The sequence below is a fragment of the Callorhinus ursinus genome, unplaced genomic scaffold (genome assembly GCF_003265705.2).
Source record: "Callorhinus ursinus isolate GAN/ISIS: 27379988/994484 unplaced genomic scaffold, GSC_fseal_2.0 scaffold10, whole genome shotgun sequence".
In the NCBI taxonomy this organism is placed as follows: Eukaryota; Metazoa; Chordata; class Mammalia; order Carnivora; family Otariidae; genus Callorhinus; species Callorhinus ursinus.
Window position 1 is genome coordinate 77393423 of NW_027397072.1, and position 23767 is coordinate 77417189.

Genomic DNA, 23767 nt, shown 5'->3' on the forward strand with positions numbered 1-23767 from the left:
GGTTTCTACAACCCTCAGCACTGTGTGAAGTCTCCCCGGTAAAAGGCCCCCAGTGGACTCCATTTCCACCTCACACCTAGCCCACACTCAGCCCTTTCCAAGGTTTTGCTCCACTGAAGCTTCACCCATCTCTTTTCTCATGTCTTTTCCACCCCTGGGTATTTTTTTTCCCATCTACCAGGACACATTATTGGTATTTCCACACATAGGGTAGGTTTACTCTTTCTGGAGGAGATTTTAGACCATCTTGGGCTGCTGTGTTTTCTCACAACAAGGGCAAGTGGCAGAAGTGAGGGAGTCAGTGCCTGGAGTTAGTGTTTATTTTTCTATTTACTGATAATTTGAAGTTGGACATTTTCTGTCTTTTGGGTACACTGAGGGTGTTGTTTTATATGTTGCTTTTGTTCTATTTTTTGTTTTTGTGAAGATATTTTAGAGAAGTAGGTTTTATGGGGCTGCCATTACCTAATGTTATGGGTTGAATTGTATCCCCCTTCCTAATGTTATGTTGATGTCCTCACCCACAGTACCTCAGAATGTGGCTCTCTTTGGCCTGTCTTTACAGAGGCAATCAAGTTACAGTGAAGTTCTTAGGGTGGGTCCCAAGCCTGTATGACTTGTATCCTTATAAGAAGAGGAAATTTGGACACAGATACAGATGGAGGAAAGATAATGTGAAGATGTAGGGAGAAGACAATCATTTACAAGCCAAGAAGAGAGGCCTCAGTAAGAACCAACCCTGCTGACACCTTGACCTTGGACTACTAGCCTCGAGAACTATAAAACAATAGATTTCTATGATTTAAGCATGCCTCCCCTTATTTTGTGGTGCTTTTTTATGGCAGTCCCAGTAAGCTAAGATGCCTGAGTCACTCAGAATTCTAATATATAACTTTTTGTGTAACTTTTTGTCCCCTAAAGATCTCTTCAGTCCCCGACTGCATACAGTGCATGAGCCTAAGGGCTAAAGGGCAGGGCTGGCTACATAATTTGTGGGATTCAGTGCAAAATAAAAATGTGGGGAAGAATGTACAGTTAAATGTGCTATAATATAAAGATTTTACCTTTAAAAATAGTTATGTTTATAAAACATAATAGGGGAAACAGTGATACACATGTGACAACATTAACTTTTGTTTGTATTTTCAGAGTTATAATCATATATATATTTTTAGATTTTATTTATTTATTTGAGAGAGAGAGTGAGTGAGAGAGAGCATGAGTGGGGGTTGGGGAGAGGGAAAAGCAGACTCCCCACTGAGCAGGGAGCCTGATGTGGGGCTCAATCCCAGGACCCTGGGATCATGACCTGAGCTGCAGACACATAACTGACTGAGCCTCCCAGGCGCCCCAGAGTTATAATCATATGTAATACAATAAATAACAATACTATCGTAATGCAATATCTTGATTTAGCATAAGATTTTTCTGACTACCCTAGCTACTTCCAATTCACTTAAGCTGATTTGTGTGTGTGTGTGTGTGTGTGTGTGTGTGTGTGTGTGTGTGTATAATTTTTAAGTAATCTCCACATCCAACATGGGGCTCAAACTCACAACCCCAAGATCAAGAGTCATATACTCTACTGGCTGAGCCAGGCAGGTGCCCCTCACTTAAGCTGATTTAGTTGATTGTTCTGTCATGTACAACTCAAGAGTCCTGGTTAATATCCTACCATCTTCAGGCTGCAGTGCACACAGAATGGAGGAGGGTGCTGCAGAGCCGAAGGGGTGGGTGGAAAGCCTGTTTCCTCAGGGTGGCCGGTGGCCCCTTCTCGTCCCTCTCCACAGACACCAGGCCCTGCCCCCTCCCCCTGTAGAACTGCCCCCCACCTTGCTTCCTGGTGTGACTTCACAGACCGTCTGGTTCCACAGTATCCTGGAGCTCGAGGCCATTATGGCTGAAGGATTTTAGGAGAGATACAGACTATGGCAAAGAAGAGAGGAACAGAGACCCTCTTCTTTGTTCTCTTTCTGGACTGTTGGCAAGGTATAGAGCTCTACCCTCTCAAAGGTCCTGTCACAAGTATAGTGTGGCAGATACCCAAGTAAGAGACTCCCTGTGAACCTAAATCAGGAGGAAGATGGTGTTCTCCTCCTGCAGGTGGAAATGGTGAATGCAGGATTTCTCCCCACCTCTACCTTCCTTACCTCCCTGAATCTACCGTAGGGACTTCTTGCTCGGAAGCGGGTAACTTTAACATTTTTCCTGACTGAAGCTTTCTCAAAGGACCTCTGTGGAAGGGTAGCCCACAGGCACACTGTTTGTTACAAAATTTTTCAAACATATACAAAAAGAGGAAGAGTAGTATGAACCTCTGTGCACTAATTAGGCCAATCTTGTTTCATCTCTCCCCTCATACACACACACACACGCAGACACACACACAGACACACACACAGACACACACACAGACACACACACATTTTAAATAACAGCTTTATTGAGATATAATTTGCATAACATAAAATTCACCCTTTTAAGTATATAATTCAGTGGTTTTTAGTATATTCACAGAGTTGTGAATCAGCACCGCTTAATTTAATGTATTTTTTAAAAGATTTTATTTATTTGTCAGAGAGAGAGAGAGCACAAGCAGGGGGAGCGGCGGGCAGAAGGAGAAGCGGACTCCTCACTGAGCAAGGAGCCCAATGCGGGACTCCATCCCAGGACCCTGGGATCATGACCTGAGCCAAAGGCAGATGCTCAACTGACTGATCCACCCAGGTGCCCCAACACTGCTTAATTTTAGAACAATTTCATTACTCCATAAAGCACTATCACACTCACTAGCTGTCACTCCCCATTCCCTCTTTCCCACAGCCCCTGGCAACCACTAATGTACTGACTGCTCTATGGAGTTGTCTCTTCTGGATATTTCCTATATGGAATCATACAACGTGTGATCTTTTGTGACTGGCTTCTTTCGTGTAACAGGTCTCATGGTTCAGCCACCCTGTAGCCCATGTCAGTATTTCAGTCCTTTCTGTGGCCCAACAATATTCCCTTGTATGCATAATGCCACAGTTCGTCAATCCATTTATCAGTTGGTGGACATTTGGGTTGTTACCACTTTTTTAGCTATCTGAATCATGCTGTTAAGAACATTTTAGGAACATAGAATTTTCAAAGTGAACATTAGATTTACATCCTCTATTTTTAGGGTTTTACTGCATTTGGAACCACTTTTGCTATTTACTAAACTAATTGGCCGACAGCATTCTGGCACATTCTCTCAGTGTAAAGATACTCGGCCTGTGGAGCAAAGCAAAAAGGACAGGAGGTACATTATACAAATCAAAACATTATACAAATGTCAGGGATGACATCAGGACAAGGGGAGAATGTGACTGTTCTTTGTCAGGGCACTTTAAAAAACCAAAGCGTTTTTGTGAACAAACGTTCTACTGCCTGGGCTTACTTCCACTTTCACTGTATAGATTCTTAATGATTCACTATGTCTTAGCAAAAGAGAACTTTTTATTTCTTTCATTTACCAGAAAGCCATCAGAACTGGAAGCATTGTCTGTGTACTGTTAACTACTTGATTACCAGTTTTCCTGTAGAGTGGAAAGCTGCCATGAGCACACATTACTAACGGCTCTGCAGATTTTCTGTCAGGAAACCAAGTGAGACTCGGCATTGCCACTGGTTGTAAGAAGTTCAAATTCTTGCCCATACTTTATGAATGCTGTGGCACTCAGTAGGTGGGTGTTATGGCCCTAACAACTCTTCATGAGGGGGTAGGTATCTCTTCCTTGGTGGTTTGCCCACTCCCCTGGGGCTGGAGAAAGGGCTGGCCTTGACCTAGAATCAAGACATCACAACATCTGTAAAGAGAAAAGCCTGAAATATAGTTCAAAATTCCACAAGTTGCTACAGATTTTTTTGTTTTGTTTTGTTTTGTTTTAGCACAGTCAATCCATATCCTTGACGTGGCCACATGAGTGTCAGCAGAAGGCTTGAAGTCAGTCTACGGCATCCTAGGGGAGACTGTTGACCCAGTGCTTTTCCATTTATACCTTCATTTTTGTATTTGTCAGTGACAACATCAGGAAATCCTTGTGCTTATCAAACAGATCAGGTAGGGGTGGCCTGAGGCCCTCCGAGCCCCCTCCAAACGTAGACCCTAGTGTGGATTAGTGCAGAGCATGCAGCAGTATTGTTCTCTGCCCTCCAAAACAAGAAGGCATCCCATTTCCAAGATGGTCAAAGTCATGGCTTGTTGGCATCATTTCCTATGGAGGGGAAAGTGTTGAGAAGACACTGAGATGTGTGTCCATTTGTCTTTTTGCTCCCCTCCCACACTGAGCACTGAGCATAACCATCCAGTGCCCCTTCTTGCCATTCATAGTAGATACTAACACTGGGATGTGATAAGGGGAGAGCACTTTTCCATCTACAGATGACATCAGCACATTTCATCTCAGCCCATCCTCACAGGCCTCTTGGGGTTGACAACTTTCCCACCAGTCTCAGATGGGAAAACCAAATCCCTCAGAGCTTTACTGCCCAAGATCACAAGGCACTCAAAAGGTGGACTAGAACCCAAGTCCAGTGCTCTTCCTCCTAGAGCAGGTGAAGTGCGTGGTGCTCCTCTCAAAACACCATGTAAAAAAGTATTGATTTAAAAAGATTTCATGTAGATCCAATGAATGATTTAATCACAGCTAAGGTTTATTTTCCCATAGGTTATCCTCAAAAAAAGAGCTTGAAAAATATTGAATTTGTATCAAGTTCAAATAAACGAGGAGAACATTTGTCTAAACTATTCAGTAAGTAATTTCCTCATGTGAAGCCTCCATGCTGTTTTAAAGAGTGTCATGCTTTTCCAGGGTTGTCTGTCAGATAACCCAATGCTTTGGTGGGAGGGAAAGTGCTTGCCTTGAGGCTAGAACCAGTTCTTTGAAGTGTCAGAGTCCCAGGAAATTAGGCAAAGTATAGACAATAAACACTTGGAAAGGATTCTTCTCCTCAGAGAGGGGTCCATGCAGCAGAACAGGGGCACCGTGTGGGAGTTATTGCAAGTGCTGAGTCAGACCCTGCCTTAGACCAGCTGCATCACATCTGCCTGACAAGGTGCCTGGGAGATTTCTCCAGCGGTGGGATGGTGAGGCCCTGAGGCTGAGGTAAACCTTCTCCCCAGGTCCTTAGCCCTAGTTGAGAATGAGAATCCCCTGGAGAGATTGTTAGAAAGACCCCTGATCGGATTCCCTGGCATAGGATGAGATATTTGCACCAGTAGTTTTTAAAGCTCTCCAGGTGATTCTAGGCTGGGACTCATTGATCTATTCCAAGTCTCTCATGTAACATTTGAGAAAACCAAGGCCTGGAAAGAAGATGGTAGGAAGCTCCAAGAATATGTCACAACTGAACTGCCAAGAATTATCTTAAGCAACTATTTTGGACTGTTGGATTCTAGTTGAACACTTGCATCGTCCAGAGGAATGCTTAATGAAGAGACTGGTAAATTTTAGTGATTCATGTAGATCCTACCATTCTCCTTCCCCCAGCCCCATAGCAGGTAGCCAAGTAGTCGGCAGCCTGAATTCTCAGTGTAGTTTGCTGGTGCCAGAATGGGCAATAGGCACCCATCTTCAGTGTGTTTATTGTCTTTGATGACTTAAGGAAATGAGAGAGAAAGAACTTAAAGAAATCAGGAAAACAATGTTTGAACAAAATGAGAATGTCAATAAAGAAACAAATTATAGAAAGGAACCAGAGATTCTAGAGTTGAAAAGTACAGTGGCTAAAATGAAAAATTCACCAGTGGGATTTGACAGCACATTTCACCAGACAGAAGTAAGGATCATTTTGAACTTGGACAATTGAAATTGTCCAGTCTGCAGAGCAGAAAGAAAAAAAAATGGGCAGAGGATAAGGGACCTGTGAGGTTGCGTCAAGTGTACCAACATACATACACATTACAGAAATCCCAGCAGGAGAAGAGAGAGAAAGGGGCAGAGAAAATATATGAGGAAATAATGGCCAAAACCTTCTCAAATTAGATGATTTTACACATCCCAGAAGCTCTAGAAACTCCAGGCATAAATGCAAATTGTTGAAACCCAAGACAAAGAGACAGTCTTGAAAGCAGCAAAGGAAAAACTACTCATTGTTTACAAGGGATCCTCAATAAGATTAGTGGCTGATTCCTCCTCAAAAATCATGTAGACCAGAAGTGATGACATATTTAAAGTCCTGAAAGAAAAGTACTGTCAACCAATAGTTTTGTATGTGACAAAACTATTCTTTGAGCATAAAAGATAAACTAAGACATTTCCAGATAAACAAAAGCCAAGAGATCTGCCCCTTAAGAAATGCTAAAGAGAGTACTTCGGGCTGAAATGAAAGGACACTAGACAGTCAAAAGTTTGAGAGTAAAATGAACACTGGTAAAGGTGACTACATAGGTAAATGTAAAAACCAATATTATTGTAATTTTGGTTTGTTACTTCATTCTTTTTTACAATATGATTTAAAAGGCGATGAATGAAACAGTGATTGTAAATTTATGTTCATGGACATACAACGTTTAAAGATGTAATTTGTGGCAATATAGGGGAAGGTAGAGATATATACGAGCAGAGTGTTCATATACTAAGTTGGTACTATTCAAACTAGGTTGTTATTAGTTTAAAATGTTAGTTGTAATTCCCAAAGTAATCATGAAGAAAAGAACTAAAACATATACAGAACAGTAACAAAGAAGGCAATTGAAATATAACATTACAGGGCGCCTGGGTGGCTCAGTTGGTTGGGCGACTGCCTTCGGCTCAGGTCATGATCCTGGAGTCCTGGGATCGAGTCCCGCATCGGGCTCCCCGCTCGGTGGGGAGTCTGCTTCTCCCTCTGACCCTCTTCCCTCTCGTGCTCTCTATCTCTCATTCTCTCTCTCTCAAATAAATAAATAAAATAAAATAAAAAAAGAAATATAACATTACAAAAAATTGGGGTGCCTGGCTGACTTAGTCTGTTATGCATTTGCCTTCAGCTCGGGTCATGATCCCAGAGTCCTGGGATCAAGCCCCACATCGGGCTCCCTGCTCACCAGGGAGTCTGCTTCTCCATCTCCCTCTGCTTGTGTCCATGCTCTCTCTCTCTCTGTGTCAAATAAATAAATAAATAAAATCTTAAAAAAAAAAAACTCCCACAGGAAAGCAGTAATAAAGGAACTGAGGAACAAAAAATTTATAGGACACAGGAAACAAATAGTTAAATAGCAGAAGTAAATTCTTTTTATTAGTAATCACATTAAGTGTAAGTGGATTAAACTCTTATTAAAGGGCAGCGATTAGCATATTGACTAGAAAATCCAGTTTTCTTGTTGGGAATGTAAAATGGTGCATCTGCTGTGGAGAACAGTATGGCTGTTCCTCAATTAAAACTAGAATTACCATATGACCCAGCAATCCCATATTTGGTTATGTATCCCAAAGAATTGGAAGTCTCAAAGAGGTATTTGCCATGCGTATAGGAGCATTCTTCACAATAGCCAAAAGGTAGAAGCAACCCAAGTGTCCATGGATGAATAGATTAACAAAATGTGGTATATACACACAATGGAATATTATTCAGCCTTAAAAAGGAAGGAAATTCTGTTGCATGCTACAACATGAATGTTGTAGCATAACCCGGTGCTTTCTTTGCCAAATTTAATAAGCCAGTCACAGGAAAACAAATATTGTATGGTTCTACTTATAAAAGATAGCTAAAGTCAAATTCATAGAAAGAAAGTAGCATGGTAGTTGCCAGGGGCTGGGGTAGGGGAGGTGGAAACAGGGAGTTGTTGTTTAATGAGTATGGAGTTTCAGTTTTGCATGATGAAAAAGTTCGGGATATCTGTTATACAACAAGGAGAATAAACAATACTACTGAACTATGCTTAAAAATGATCAGGATGGTAGGAGCACTTGGCTGGCTCAGTCAGTGGGGCATACAACTCTTGATCTCAGGATTGTGGGTTTGAGCCCCATATTGGGTGTAGAGATTATATAGAAATAATAAGATCTCAAAAAAATTATTAGGATAGTAATTTTGTGTTATGTGTTTTTTACTACAATTAAAAATAAAACTTATTTGGGCGCCTGGGTGGCTCAGTTGGTTAAGCGACTGCCTTCGGCTCAGGTCATGATCCTGGAGTCCCAGGATTGAGTCCCGCATCGGGCTCTCTGCTCAGCAGGGAGTCTCCTTCTCCCTCTGCCCCTCCCCCCTCTCATGTGCTCTCTCTCTCTCATTCTTTCTCTCAAATAAATAAAATCTTAAAAAAAACTTACTTAAAAATTTAACATCCTTTTGTGATAAAAACACTCAATAAACTAGGAATATAAGGGCACTTCCTCAATGTGATAAAGTCCATATATGAAAAATACCCAGCTAACATCATAATGATGAAAGAATGGAAGTTTTTCCCCTAATATCAGCCATGAGACATTCTTGCCAATTCTTTCAACATAGACTGTGAGTCCTAGCAGAGAAATTAGGCAAGAAAAAGAAATAAAAGGATCTAAAATAAATCCATAAAGAGTTCACAAAAATTGTTAGTGCTAAAAAATTAATTCAGATAACCATTAGTTTGTTCTCTATAGTTAAGTCTCTTTCTTTTTTTAAAAAAAGATTTTATTTATTTTTGAGAGAGAGAGAGTGTGAGCACAAGCAGGGGAGAGGGGCAGAGGGAGAAGGAGACTCCCCCCCTGAGAAGAGAGCCCAAAGTGGGACTTGATCCAGGATCCTGGGATCATGACCTGAACCAAAGGCAGATGCTTAACCGACTGAGCCACCTAGGCACCCATGTCTGTTTCTTGGTTTGCCTCTCTCTCTTTTTTTCTCTTCTCTCCTTTGTTTTGTTTCTTAAATTCCACACAGGAGTGAAATCATATGGTATTTGTCTTTCTCTGAACGACTTATATTTTGCTTAGTATAATACTCTCTAGCTCCATTTGAAAGTTTACAGGATATAAAAACAACACAGAAAAATCGTTTGTATTTCTATATTCTGATATGAATAGTCCAAAAAAGGAAAAGAAATCAAGAAAACAATTCTATTTACAATGGCATCAAAAAGATTAAAATACTTAGGAATACATTTAGCAAAGGAGGCAAACAACTTGTACACAGAAAGGGACAAAACATTGCTGGAAGAAATGAAAGAAGACCTAAATAAATGGAAAGATATCCTATGTTAATGGATTGAAAGACTTACTGTTGTAAAGATGACAAGAGTCCCCGAAGTGATCTACAGATTCAATGCAAACCCTATCAAAATTCTAATTGCATTTTTTGGAAAATAGAACTCATTCTGAAATTCCTATAGAATCTCAGTAGACCCAAAGTAATCAAAATAATCTTGACACAGAAGAACAAATTTGGGGGACTCCTGGGGGGCTCAGTCGATTAAGCCTCCCACTCTTGGTTTCGGCTCAGGTCATGATTTCATGGGTTGTGGGATTGAGCCCCGCATCAGGCTCTGTGCTCAGTGGGGAGTCTGCTGGAGAGTCTGTCTCTCTCCCTCTTCCTCTGTCTTTACCCCCTCCCCTCTCTCTAAAATAAATAAATAAATCTTAAAAAAAAAGAACAAAAAATTTGGAAGAATCTAACTTCCTTATTTCAAAACTTACTACAAAGTGGGTCAGAATGACAATTGGAGCAAGAAGGAAGGTAATGACACTAATGTCATGAGATTTGGGGCAAAATTTCAAGCTGCCTATCTTTTAGTGGGAAATAGCTACTGCTCAAGACATCTAGTGCAATCACACTTTTTCAGAAATGATTGTAGGAGTTAGGATTTCCCTTCCCAAGGCAAGGTATTTCAGAGTATAATATCATATGTCCACTGAGCTTATATCATTGATTTACTGTATTTGTAGACTGCTTTAGGTACTTGCAGAGAAAAATGTCAATCCCCCACGGCTGGTATTAACATGCTTTTTTTACTTCACTTGAGATGAAATTCTACAGCAAGTGTTTTACAAGGTTCCATATGGGACACCATTTGATGAAGCAAGAACATCAAGCAAATCAATTACAAAGAGAGACATGAATTCAGAAAGTAAGTATATGTCTTTAAAACTATAGGTGCATCTATTCCTATAGGTCTATGTATCGTATTATATATACAGTGCTATCATTTCAGCATTTGTTAAAACAGCTCCCTGGGTGGCAAAGACAAATTGAGAAACGAAGGACAAAATTGTCTGAAAACCTCTCTATAACCTTCAAATCTATGGTCTAAAATGTGCCTATCCCTCTATTTTGCCGGGGGAGTGGGGATCCATGGAGTTCATGTGTCAAGTAGGTTCTCACTTTCTGGAGGCTATTCAGAAGACAGGAACTGGAATTGCAAGTGGTGTTTACCTTTCCTGACAACAGGAATCCTGAGTAATGTAATAACCTTGTCTTGCACACGCTTTATACTTCCTGTACTTCCCCGTGCATAGTTTGATACTTTGGTTAGCCCTTGGGGAGAGCTGGTGCAGTCATTAGTACCCCCATTCAATGGGATAAGACCCAGGCCAAAAAAATCACTTGCCCTAGGCACACCAGTAGAAATAACAAAAATGAAAAATAATTTCTGATACTTCCCAAAAGCAGCTTCAGATTTTTTTTTTAAGTAGCAGTTTGAGAATTAAGACAGTTGTTTGATCATAGGTTTGTAAGGATAGAATTGTGCATCAGAAACTTCCAGCAGTACAGGAAGGTGCCCTGGGCAACCGAGTAATGGGCACTGTGTTGGAATTTTGCATACAGATGTGAATTTCAGTTCCTGAGGTTGGTTTCCCACAATATCTGCCTGGGCTCCAGTCTCTGTAGTCAACAGCTAGCTGGTGCCTCGCTCTACATTGACATGTAAACTTTCAAATATACATTCCCAATACAAGTTGAATTCTATATTAACATTGTAACACTTAAAACAAAATACAGACCCAAAGTGCTCGGAAGTGTGTACTGATACAAATTTTTCTCTTTCATTTTTTTCCCCCCATAGTTTTCATCAAAGGAACCAGTGTTCCTGGGTATTCTACTGCACCAAGGTTTCTCCTTGGCAGCATGGACAGAATTTCTATTAATGGTAAATGCAAATGGATATAATTGGAGTTGGGGGCCAATAAGTAATACCTCAGGCACAATACCTTGTGCCTGAGTTTAGAGCCAAATGTGAGACTGAGCTAAGGATCTGGCAGATGGAGCTCAGACTATCTTCTCTAGAAAACTTGGCTGGATAATGTGGGTGCTTCACTTTGAATTAGGAAGAGTGCCTAATCACTGGTGAGGTTTAGGGTACCTGTGGTTTCCCCAAACCCCCACCATGAGAGAGTTTGCTTCTGTAAAATTCACAGCATAGAGGAGCAGTTCAGAATATCTGCTCTCTGGAGGCAAATGGATGCGAGAGAGAGAGAGAGAGAGAGAGAGAGAGAGAAAGAGGAGCTGGCCATAGGTACCTGAATCCTCTTCCCAAACTTACCTGTGAAGTCCCTTTCTCCCCCTGGGGGCGGGGACTGGTGAGGGGCAGAGCACATTCTTGAAGTGATACCCCAGAGGAGTTCTCTCCCTCCCCACCACGAGGAGTATGGGAAAGTGCTCCCCTTTAGCTGATGAGCAAAGGCTCATCTCACAGACCCAATTATGGTGGGGGCAGATTGGCTCTGAAGACAGGATGAGGAACTAGCATCCTATGAAGCATTTCTTCCCTAGGCAGATAGAAAGATTTCAAAGGGAAAATAGGCTAATTATGTCACTGTCCAAGCTGGCAAATATGTGGTCTTTCCTGGGAGTAAGAATATGAACTAGGTCAGTGGTTCCCAACCCTGACCATGCATCAACCATGGAGTAGAGGATGAGAAATGGGAAGAGATTATAAACCCTTATTTCTGGAACCCACCAAGAGTTTCTAAAAGTGGAGTCCAGGGTTCTGTACAATTATGCCTATTTTCCAAGTGATTTGCCTACAGGTAACATTTGGAACCATTGACCTAGATGGTTTTTGGAGATTAATTTACCACAGAATTCTCTTTAAAGTGAATACCTCTAATATTCCTGAATTTGTCCTATACATTTCCTTCTGTGAATTTCATGATAATCATAAATTCAATGTAGTTGAGCATTTCTTTGGTACCTAGGTCTACACCAGGAGACGTGAAAGGATGATTTTATACTGAGAACCACACACGGGTTCGAATGATTTCATCAACACAGTCCAGGTCATGCCATTTTTCTCTGAAATGCTACACCATTTATTAAAAAGTCCATCTATGCTCCAGTGATCTGAGATACCTCCTTTTTTTTTTAAATTTTTTATTGTTATGTTAATCACCATATATTACATCATTTGTTTTGGTGTAGTGTTCCATGATTCATTGTTTGTTCATAACACCCAGTGCTTCATGCAGAATGTGCCCTCTTTAATACCCATCACCAGGCTAACCCATCCCCCTACCTTCCTCCCCTCTAGAAACCTCAGTTTGTTTTTCGGAGTCCATCATCTCTCCTGGTTTGTCTCCCCCTCTGACTTACTCCCCTTCATTCTTCCTCTCCTGCTATCTTCTTCTTTTTCTTTTTTCTTAAAATATGTTGCGTTATTTGTTTCAGAAGTACAGATCTGTGATTCAACAGTCTTACACAATTCACAGCGCTCACCATAGCACATACCCTCCCCAATGTCTATCACCCAGCCACCCCATCCCTCCCACCCCTGACCACTCCAGCAACCCTCAGTTTGTTCCTGAGATTAAGAATTCCTCATATCAGTGAGGTCATATGATACATGTCTTTCTCTGATTGACTTATTTCACTCAGCATAACACCCTCCAGTTCCATCCACGTCATTGCAAATGGCAAGATCTCATTCCTTTTGATGGCTGCATAATATTCCATTGTGTATATATACCACATCTTCTTTATCCATTCATCTGTCGATGGACATCTTGGCTCTTTCCACAGTTTGGCTATTGTGGACATTGCTGCTATAAACATTGGGGTACACGTACCCCTTCGGGTCCCTACATTTGTATCTTTGGGGTAAATACCCAGTAGTGCAATTGCTGGATCGAACGGTAGCTCTAATTTCAACTGTTTGAGGAAGCTCCATACTGTTTTCCAGAGTGGTTGCACCAGCTTGCATTCCCACCAACAGTGTAGGAGGGTTCCCCTTTCTCCACATCCCCGCCAACATCTGTCGTTCCCTGACTTGTTAATTTTAGCCATTCTGACTGGTGTGAGGTGGTATCTCATTGAGGTTTTGATTTGGATTTCCCTGATGCCGAGTGATGTTGAGCACTTTTTCATGTGCCCGTTGGCCATTTGGATGTCTTCTTTGGAAAAATGTCTGTTCATGTCTTCTGCCCATTTCTTGATTGGTGAGATACCTCCTTTATCTTATACTAAATTCCCATATGTCCTGGGTCTCTTCCTGGGATTTTTTTTTTTAAGATTTTATTTATTTATTTGACGGAGAGAGACACAAAGGGAACACAAGCAGGGGGAGTGGGAGAGGGAGAAGCAGACTTCCTGCCGAGCAGGGAGCCCGATGCGGGGCTTGATCCCAGGACCCTGGATCATGACCTGAGCCGAAGGCAGATGCTTAACGACTAAGCCACCCAGACACCCCTCTTCCTGGGCTTTCTATCCTAACCACTGACCTACTGGTTTCTGTATACAACAGTACCACACTATTTTAATTACAGAGGCTGAAATAGTATGTTTTAGTGCCTTATGAGACTAGGCCCTTCTTTGCAGTTTTTGTTTGTTCAGTGTTTTCCTGGCTATTTTTGCATGTTTGTTTTTGCACATGTATCAACTTGTGTAACTTCATTAGAAGCCTGTTGATACTTTTATTAGCATCACATTAAATTTATAATACAATATTCACTCTGGGAAAACTGATGGTAAATCATTCTGTGCTGGAAATGGGGATGTCTTTCCATTTCTTCAAGTTTACTTTTGGCTTTTTCAGTGTGTGATTTTTCTCCCTTGTAGGAACTTGACTCAGTGCTCGGAGTATAAAATGGGTTTATTTTCCTCTACCTCCCCGGACCCCCAGCATGTACAGTGGCCAATTTAAACTAGATTTGGAGGCCATTCCTTTTTTTTTTTTTTTAATGCACAAAGCATCACATTACAAATTGATCATTACACTCATCTTGATAATCCATGATGTTGAGTTTTTAGGAGTCTCACAATTAGAAGATTAGAAAACTTCCCTTGGAACTATAATGTCAGGTTGAATCATTTGAACTTAATGTTTTTTTGTAGGTCAAAAGTGGTTGAGGGGCGCCTGGGTGGCTCAGTCAGTTAAGTGTCCAACCCTTGATTTCAGCTCAGGTCATGACCTCAGGGTCACGGGATTGAGCCCTGCGTCAGGCTCTGTGCTCAGCAGGGAGTGTGCTTGAGATTCTCTCTCTTCCTCTGCCCCTCCACCTTGCTCTCTCTCTTTAAAAGAAATAAATAAATCTTTTTAAAAAATGGTCAAATAGCTCATTTCATATGGTTCAACCTCAACATGTGGTTCAATCATTCAGGCGTCTCTGCTTAATGGGTTGGGTCACATACCCAATTCCAGGCTTCCTGCAGAGTGTAGATCCCTTTGTAATGGTGTTACTTCTCTCCATCCACAAAACCTGAGGTAGCTGATTCAAATCCTTATGTTTATATGGACATAAGCAAATATTTCCTTTGTTCAGCTGTCTTCCTTGGAATTTCATTTCTACTGTGGTTTTAAAATAGGTCCACAAATTCTTTGATATCCGTCCCCTTGAGTGTGGGCAGGACTGAGTGACTTGCTTCAAATGAATAGAACGTGACAGAAGTGATGGTGTGCTACTTCATAGATTAGGTCATCAAAGACATTGTGGTTTCTGCCCGGCTATCTCTTGAATTGCTCACTCTGGGGAAAGTCAGTTGCCATGTTGTGAGGACATTCCAGCAGTGTCCACTGACTTAAGGAGAGGACTTTGTGGTGAGCAACCGGGCCCTCCTGCCTCCAGCCAGTGGGGAGATGAGGCCTTCTGCCAACAGCTCTATGAGTGACCCATTTTGGAAGCAGACCCTCTGGTGTCAGTCAGCCTTCAAAGGACTGCAGCCTAGGCCAACGAATCAGGCTTAGCTGGGTGGTTCTGGCTCAGAGTTTCTCATGAGGTTGCAATCAAGAGTCTTCAAGATCCCTTCTCTCACTCAAGACCTAGCTATTGATCTCCTACTCGGTGAGAGGTGCTGTGCCAGGAGTAGAGAGCTGAACAAGGCCCTTGTGTCCTCCAAGAGCTCACTGCTAATAGGAAAGTCGGTGTCATCCGTAATTATTAGCTATAAGTATGCTAAAATGGAAGGTGCTTAACAAGTGCTTCAGGGTGGCACTGTTGGTTAAGCGACTGCCTTCAGCTCAGGTCATGATCCTGGAGTCCCGGGATCGAGTCCCACATCGGGCTCCCTGCTCAGCAGGGAGACTGCTTTTCCCCCTGACTCTTCCCCTCTCTCCTGCTCTTTCTCTCTCTCAAATAAATAGATAAAATCTTTAAAAAAAATGTGCTTCAGGTTGTATTTGCATGGAGCTTTGAGAGGACAAAAGAGAGGCAGGTCTGCTAACTAAGGTTTTTTGAGTAGAGAGAGTGAATTAAGAAGAGACCCCCCTGCAGACAGTAGTAGAGGTCACATGACACAAGAAAAGGAAGCTGACCAGGCCCCTCTTCAGAGGCCAGGAGCTGCTCTGAAGCTATTCTGCTACACTAGGAAATCCACAAATCTTCATTAGCAGCTGTGACCATTTCCCCCTCCCCCCCCCCGCAAATTAATGGTAAAAAGGGCTGGGTAGGAAGAGGGCTGAGGAAATGATTTTTTTTTTCTTTGAGAAGTGACGTGTCTTGTTAAAGTGTGCACAGGTGTGCAACGAGTTCCAGCTATTATTGATTTAGCTCTGCTGAAGGGAACCTAGGTCTTAGTTAACAGTGCAGCAGTAGGGTGCTCTTAATAGAAGCAATCAAAGTCTTATTTCAGTGATAGTCTCCTAAGAGGGAAAGGAGAGAGAGAGAAATTATGACATAAGACTTCGACAGTTTCCTTGAACACAAAGCCCAAATTTCTTGGTTCTGGGCTCATTTGACACATTTTTACCAGGCCCAGGATGTGACTGATTGGCACTTGAATTGAGTCTACCTCATGGATGTGGGGCTTAGCTTGTTGTCCTTGCTCCTGTAATGGGCTACTGCTTCTCTCATAGTTAATGGTTTTCTGTAGTTGAAACGATGTTTGGAAACTGACTATATTTGGCAAAACTCGGTAACTGTGCTTATTTTGTCTCGCCAAAAAAAATCCAACAAATGATCAAAATCACAACCCATATTGATGGTAAATGTAGACAGTGGCTTCTAATTCTGGTTTTGTGTTTGTGGTACAGAGACAAGGAGGGTAAAAATTTGTGTTCAAGTGATGAGTCTATCTTTTCCACACCTCTGTGAAAGAGTAAGGCCAATGTAACCCCTTAGTGGACTAACTCTGCACTGTTCAGAGTTTTCTGTGTATCTGTGCTTGTTAATATCTTGACTGATTTGACAAGCTGGTGTTTCTGAAGTCAGGTAATTATGATTCATGTTAAGTTGGAAATTTTCTCTCTTTTCTAAGTCAAATTGAATAAGGAACACATTTTCTCCTTCCTCAGAAATAATTAAGACCTCAAGAGGCTGTTGTTTGATACCATAGCTGTGTTAACCACATTGTCTCATTCCCACCTCTTTGAGAACTAGGCCAAGGCAGATACACCAAAGTCACGCCAAAGCTGCCACTCAGCTCAAAGGCATCTGGGCCTGGGGGCTCCAGCCTTGAGGTGTTCTAGGGACAAAGGATTCATTACTTCTCACTCTTCCTCATTCCCTTTTTATTTATTTATTTTTTAAAGATTTTATTCATTTATTTGACAGAGAGAGGCACAGTGAGAGAGGGAACACAAGCGGGGGAAGTGGGAGAGGGAGAAGCAGGCTTCTGGCTCAGCAGGGAGCCTGATGTGGGGCTCGATCCCAGGACCCTGGGATCATGACCTGAGCTGAAGGCAGACGCTTAACGACTGAGCCACCCAGGCGCCCTCCTCATTCCCTTTTTATTTTTATTTATTTATTTTTTTTAAATTTATTTTATTATTTTTTATTATTATTATGTTATGTTAATCACCATACATTACATCATTAGTTTTTGATGTAGTGTTCCATGATTCATTGTCTGTGCATAACACCCAGTGCTCCATGCAGAACGTGCCCTCTTCAATACCCATCACCAGGCTAACCCATCCTCCCACCCCCCTCCCCTCTAGAACCCTCAGTTTGTTTCTCATAGTCCATCATCTCTCATGGTTCCTCTCCCCCTCCAATTTCCCCCCTTCATTCTTCCCCTCCTGCTATCTTCTTCTGCCCTTTTTTTTTTTTTAACATGTAATGTATGATTTGTTTCAGAGGTACAGATCTGTGATTCAACAGTCTTGCACAATTCACAGCGCTCACCATAGCACATAATTCTCATTCCCTTTTTAATAGCCTTACTTTCTAACTGCTAACCTCAGTCCACACATCTCACTGGATCTCCTACCCATTGGTTCTGGTTTGCTCCTGGAACTTCTCAGAACATCTCCCAGCCCCTTTCCAGGGCCATTCTTGTGTTGAACAAAGACAGATCTCCTGGCTTCCCAGTCTTCTTCACGCTAACCTCACTCAGGCCCTTTGACGAGGTCTCATATACAAATGAGTCAGAGATAGCCAGTGGGAGAGTTAGGATGCTAATATTTCTGATTTTCAACCCCGCCTGTTTCTACTAGGCCATTCTATAGCCCCTCTCCCAATAAATGCATATGTCAGTGTAATTCACTCTCCTGTCTTGCCCTTGCGATTTAAGAAAAATTTTTATAGTACTTCATGATTTTTAAATTGTTTCCACAAATACTATGCTATCTGTGAGGTAGGTCTTACTATTTCTATCTTACGCTTGTGGAGACTGGGGTCAGAGGGGCTCAACAACTGACTGAAAGATTCTCTCGAGGTCCTCTGAGGTGGTCCCTGACCAGCTCATTTGGCGGGAGGGAGGGTAGTCTGTGAGAAATACACATTCTCAAGCCTCCTCAGACCTACTGAATCAGAAACTCTAGGGTGGGGCCCAGCGGTCTGTCTTTTAAGGCCTCCTGGTGATTTGGATGCACACTCACGTGTGAAAACCACAGTCAATCTATGGGTGGGTCACCCAGGAATTTGTTAGATTAAAAAAATAATAACAAAACACTGATGTACATTTGGACTTTTCTCCAAAATCCTCCCTAACTCCTCACTTTGATTCTAGAGGAAGTTATTTTTTTTAAGATTTTATTTATTTATTTATTTGAGAGAGAGAGATCGTGAGCAGGGGAGGAGCAGAGGGAGAGGGACCAGCAGACTCTGTGCTGAGTGTGAGCCCACCTCGGGGCTTGATCCCATGGCCCTGAGATCATGACCCGGGGTGGGGGGGGGGGAATCGAGAGTTGGACCTTTGACTGAGCCACTCAGGCACCCCTGGGGGAAGTTATTTTTATCATAAAAATAGAACTAATCAGGGGCGCCTGGCTGGTTCTGTCATTAGAGCAGGTGACTCTTGATCTCGGGGTTGTAAGTTTGAGCCCCACGGTAAGTGTAGAGATTACTTAAAAATAAAATCTTTTTTTTTTTAAAGATTTTATTTATTTATTTGACAGAGAGAGACACAAAGGGAACATAAGCAGGGGGAGTGGGAGAAGGAGAAGCAGGCTTCCCACCGAGCAGGGAGCCGGATGCGGGGCTCGATCCCCGGACTCTGGGATCATGACCTGAGCCAAAGGCAGACGCTTGACGACTAAGCCACCCAGGTGCCCCTAAAAATAAAATCTTAAAAAAAAATAGAACTAATCACAGACCAATGGTTGTTTTTAGATGAACTCATTTTGTCTTTTGTCTTCTGTAGGTCACAATTCAGAGAAGAGGGATAAAGAATCCTCTCTCTCCAACAGGGATGTAAATGAGCCATTTTCTGCTATAGATAAAGAAACACTTGAAGCAGTTAGGACAGGTAATAAGCTATATAGTGTAAACTAAGTAAGACACTTAAGTATAGATAACCTCAGAGTGCATCTGTGCCTCTCATGGTATTTTAACAAAGGAGATGTCAGCATGCCTTTAATTTACCCACAAAAGCATACAATCTGCTGGTAAAATGATGAATTAAACTAACTCTGGGAATTTGACCACCCTTTTGAAAAGATGCTACTTTTTAGTCATTTCTACCCAACCAGGGTCATTCCTAACATAGGCATCATCTTCTGAGCCTCTGCCATTACTGCACACTGAGGCTTTCTAACAAGTAGGAGGGAGTAAATCCAAATATTAACTAGTACTGGATCTTCAACCTTGGATGACCTGAGCCTGGGCCCATTCAGAATGGGTAGAAGCTTGCCCATCCTGGCAATGTGCTGACTTTTTCCAAGAGGGCCCTTGGAGTTGCTTGGTGCTGCGGCCTCTTGCTGTAGCTTAGATCGAAGTGGCAAGTTGGACATTTCCAATTTTCTTCCCATAACCCAAGATGGCCCTTGGCCAGCATCCCCCTACCTGCACTGCTAGCCCCCCCCCCTCAGTGGTTCTCCACACCAAACCATCCAGTTCCTGTTATGGAATGTCTGTGCCCCATTTCCTTGATTCCTGCTTTTGTCACATTACAAATGGAGTGACAGAAGCTCTAGGAGTCCCTGATGTCAGCTGGGGTCTCCAGCTAAGATTGCCTTGTGCTCTAAAGCCCACATTTGGTGGCATTCCGAATCTACCCTCAAGATTTCTGCAAGTCCCTACAAGCTGTAAGAGCTCAAGTTCATCTGGCAGCATGTTTACCCTTGTGCATGAAATTCCCCCAAACTTACGCACTTGAGGCAGATTATATATATGGCAGAACTTCCTGAAGCTGGGAGGGTGGGGTGATGGGGGCCAGCTTCAAACTGAATATTTGACTCCATTGTTTTTAGTAGTCATTGCAGAACTTGCCACCACCTCTGTGGCTCCTGATGCTCTTTCCATCTGACCTCTCCCCTATTCTCCTCCTGCAAACTGTGCCTTGTTGTCTCTTCTTTTTGGTTGCTTTGCTGCTTGCTGGCTCATACCCTCAGCTTCTGACCTCCACCACCAAACAGCATCCCATGTCACCGCCAAACAGCTTACGAGTGTATTTTCCTAAACAAAGCCTGTTTCGTCCCCAGGAGGACTTCTGGAGCCAGCAGCTAAGTTTCTAAGGTCTTCAGTTCTGGTCGTCCCTGCAGATCTGTATGGGGCTGTCTCTTTCTGTTTACATTGCCATGTTTCTTTTCATTTAGGTGTTCAAAATAAGAACGTACCATGTGCGCAGCTTCTGCAGTTCCTCCAGAGGAACATCATCATTGCTGCTGCCTCAGTGGCAGGAGTCCTTGTGGTCACAGTGTTGCTGCTGCTGGCCTTGACCACATGCATCAGGAGGAAACAACTATCGTGAGTGGCTCTTAGCTCCCGCCTTCCTTCAAAGGACTTGTGGGTATTTGTGCCAATGTGGCCCCAGAGCTTCCTGCCGATCCTGGAGTTAGGTTGTGTATTCATAGAGTACAGATCGCCCAGGCTAGGAGTTTTTAAGCCCTGCCTTGGTGGTGATGCACAGCTAGGTTTGGATTTCCTGGCTTGGACCATGCTTGCCTCTAAAGAATCCCTTAGGTTAGGCCATACCTGTTTTCTTTTTTCTTTCTTTCTTTCTTTCTTTTTTTTTTTTTTTAAGATTTTATTTATTTATTTGACAGAGAGAGACACAGCGAGAGAGGGAACACAAGCAGGGGGAGTGGGAGAGGGAGAAGCAGGCTTCCTGCAGAGCAGGGAGCCCGATGCGGGGCTCGATCCCAGGACCCCAGGATCACGACCCGAGCTGAAGGCAGATGCTTAACGACTGAGCCACCCAGGCGCCCCCACACCTGTTTTCACACTGAGGGCCACTTAAAAGAGGAGATGGTACAGCCTCATGCTGAAAGATTGGAAAATAGGACAATGAGGTCAGGGAGGGATGAGGCCATGGAGGAGATGAGCACAGGGCTGATGTTTGGATTGTTCACCCTGGGCAGTAGCCCTGATTGTTAGAATATTGAAAGATCCCTCTACTGGTTGGTAAACAGCAGCTTCCCAGGACCTCCCACAGACTTTCCAGTCTTCCCCAGGGTCCTGCCAATGAAGGGTTCATGCCTGGCCCAGGAATGGCCCTTTAGGGCTGTGCTCTTGACAGTGGCCACGCTGACGAGTCAGGGGCTGTCTGGACCACTTGCTAAATATGTCCGTTATCCCCCTGACGAGAGGGCTCCAACACAGCGGCTATAACCATGAAAGGCACTAGAAAGTAAATGGCTTACAAGACTGCATTTGCAATAATTGCATCTCGAAATTATGTGCCTCCATCTGCATCCCTTGAGACACACTTCTTAATCACAGGGAAGAGCAGCTTCCCAAGGTCCCTCGGGTCTTGCGTAACTCAGCTTGTCCACAGAGAAAGGGGGCTGTGGTGTGCCATGGAGGGTGAAGTGTCCCTCCCCCCCAACTCGGAGGCTACGGTACTTAAATTTGCCCACAAGAGTGACATTGCTTTCCCTAAAGGAGTTCTTTAAAACACTAAGATTCCTGAGACTGGTAAGCTATTCAGGCCAGCCACCACTACCTCATACCCAGCTTCCTCCTCTGAGACAGGACTGGGTCCCCTGAAGTGAAAGGGGAGCCCGGAAGGTGGCAGAAGTTAGAGATGGAAGATTTAAAGAGCTTCTGGAAATAAGCTTGAGCCACTTCACAGTTCTGACTGGGGCTTATCCATTGGATTTGTCATTTCCCTTCTGTGCCTCTTAGAGATGTCAGAAGAAGTGATCAAGACTGTGGCTCCATCCCATAGAGGCAAATCGAAGCTGTGGAGAGCCTGTGTTATCAGAAAGTGGGGGGAAAGGAGTTTCCCAGAGGCTCTCTGGTGCCCAGAGGCAAAATGAGTTTCACACATGACAAACCCTCCTGATGGGCAGTAGACTGCTCACCCCTCAGAAACATCAGCCTCTGTCACTCCCCAGTGAGTAGACAGTAGGAATTCCTATACACGGCGTTGTGCAATATGGTTTTGCTATATTTTATTTTAGACATTCTCCAGCGAACATGACATATAATATTTTTATTCTGAATGGGAAGACTTGGTGGCAGAAGTTTCAAGAAAAGAACCCCAGAAAACACAGTGATAAACAGAAACGGTTGTTGAAGAGCAAATCCCGTGTCTAAGCCAGCTAGTGGGGCCAGCCAAACCAGGACTGGAAGCTGTGAGGCCAGGCAGTTCTCCACCTGGACACCACGGAGAGGCATTTGGATTTCTGGCTGTGAGGTGTGCTCTACAAAATGTTGACCTTCTCCTGTCAATCTCAAATGGACCAAGACACAAATGTTGTACCACAGGATGCTTATAGTGTGGTATGGCTCTAATGGCTAGTGCAGGAGACACAGTACATTTACCCAAAGACAAACCTGACCAACTACCGATTTATTTATTTATTAAAGCATCGGTTCTCTGATTCAGCCGTTCAGGGAGCAGGTATTTTTTTTTTCCACCAGGCTAACCCATCCCCCCACTCAGGTATTAATTGAACACCTAATATGTAGACAGTCTCACACATGAGGCCACCAAAAGTATTGGAAGCAGGCCTGGTCCTCGTAGGTTTCTGAGGAGAGGGCAGATAGCGGGCTGAAGCTTTTTGGTGGTGTTCTTAGGTTTCTGAGCTCCCATCTGCAGGGGTTCAGAGGGGAGAGTGGTGGGGGACACCCAACAGCCCTGTCCCTGAGCTGGAAGGCGGTGTCCAGGGACGCCCGCTCTCCTGGGATGGGGACGTAGAGGTTGTGCCGGGGCTGGCGCAGGGGCCCTTGGAGGCTGCAGCCGCCCCTGGGTCCGAGCGCCCCAGCTCCCACCCTCTGTGGCTGCACACTCTCTGCCGTCCCCGTGGGGGCCGCGGTGGGGGCGCTGGTCACAACGGAAGGGCGAGGACGCGAGCGACAGCGACAGCGGCGGCGGTCGGGGAGGGCTGTGGCTTTGGCAGAGGGTCCCTGTCCAGGCGGGCGAGGATGCGCGCGGGGCCTGGCTGGAAGGCGTCTGGGGGTGGGTGGTTTCGCTAGGGAGTGAAGTGGGCTCTAGGGAGGCAGGTGGCCTCAGGAGGGCAGGGGGCACATCACCTGCAGACCAAGGGCAACCAGTGCCCACGGAGAACCCCGGGCGTGTCGGGGGCCGGCGTGGACTAAAAGCCGGAGGCGCATTGGATGTTCACCCCCACGGAAGGAGAAGGTCCCCTGGGCTGCTGCTGGCCGGCCACCACGGGCTGTTGCTCAGCTGCTTAGAGTCTCCCCAGGTGCAGGCCCAGGCTAATCTTCCCTCGGGCTGGAGAGAACCCCGGCCTCCTCAATGCTGGCCAAATCCTTCCAAGCTCTGAGAACCTGGAGTTGGATCAATGGCTGTAGGAGGGGACCCTTCCAAAGACAGACTGTGAGAGGTACCTGCTCATGGCAGGTTTTGTGGGCTTTCCTGGGGGCAACTGATAGCGCTGTCTGAGGGCGAGGGAGCTCATATATACCCAAAGGTGGCTGGCGGTCTCATGTGGGCAAGGAGTCCTGGAGCTCTGGGAGCCCTGGGCCCATCTTGTGCTGGCCTAGGCATCATCTTCCCAAGCCCCCAAGAGTGTTGCCACTGAGCAGGGAGGGAGGAAAGGAGGGAGGGACTTCACAAGTCCAGGCAT

General features: G+C 44.0%; 1 protein-coding gene across 1 annotated transcript; it reads left to right on the forward strand.

Annotated features, from left to right (window-relative positions):
* The first annotated feature begins 1895 nt into the window (after positions 1–1895).
* CUNH2orf92 (chromosome unknown C2orf92 homolog) lies at positions 1896–22563 on the forward strand. Its single transcript, XM_025868958.2, has 7 exons — positions 1896–1989; positions 4692–4775; positions 9944–10048; positions 10985–11068; positions 18934–19038; positions 20327–20477; positions 22136–22563. Exons 1-7 carry the CDS (start codon positions 1929–1931, stop codon positions 22269–22271), a joined length of 726 nt encoding a protein of 241 aa, XP_025724743.2. The 5' UTR covers positions 1896–1928; the 3' UTR covers positions 22272–22563.
* The last annotated feature ends 1204 nt before the right edge of the window (positions 22564–23767 follow it).

Coding starts and splice junctions, on each gene's coding strand:
- CUNH2orf92 (XM_025868958.2), top strand. CDS start 1,929: ATGGCAAAGAAGAGAGGAACAGAGACCCTCTTCTTTGTTCTCTTTCTG. Junction 10,049..10,984: donor GAGAGACATGAATTCAGAAA/GTAAGTATATGT, acceptor TTCCCCCCATAG/TTTTCATCAAAGGAACCAGT. Junction 19,039..20,326: donor ACTTGAAGCAGTTAGGACAG/GTAATAAGCTAT, acceptor CTTTTCATTTAG/GTGTTCAAAATAAGAACGTA.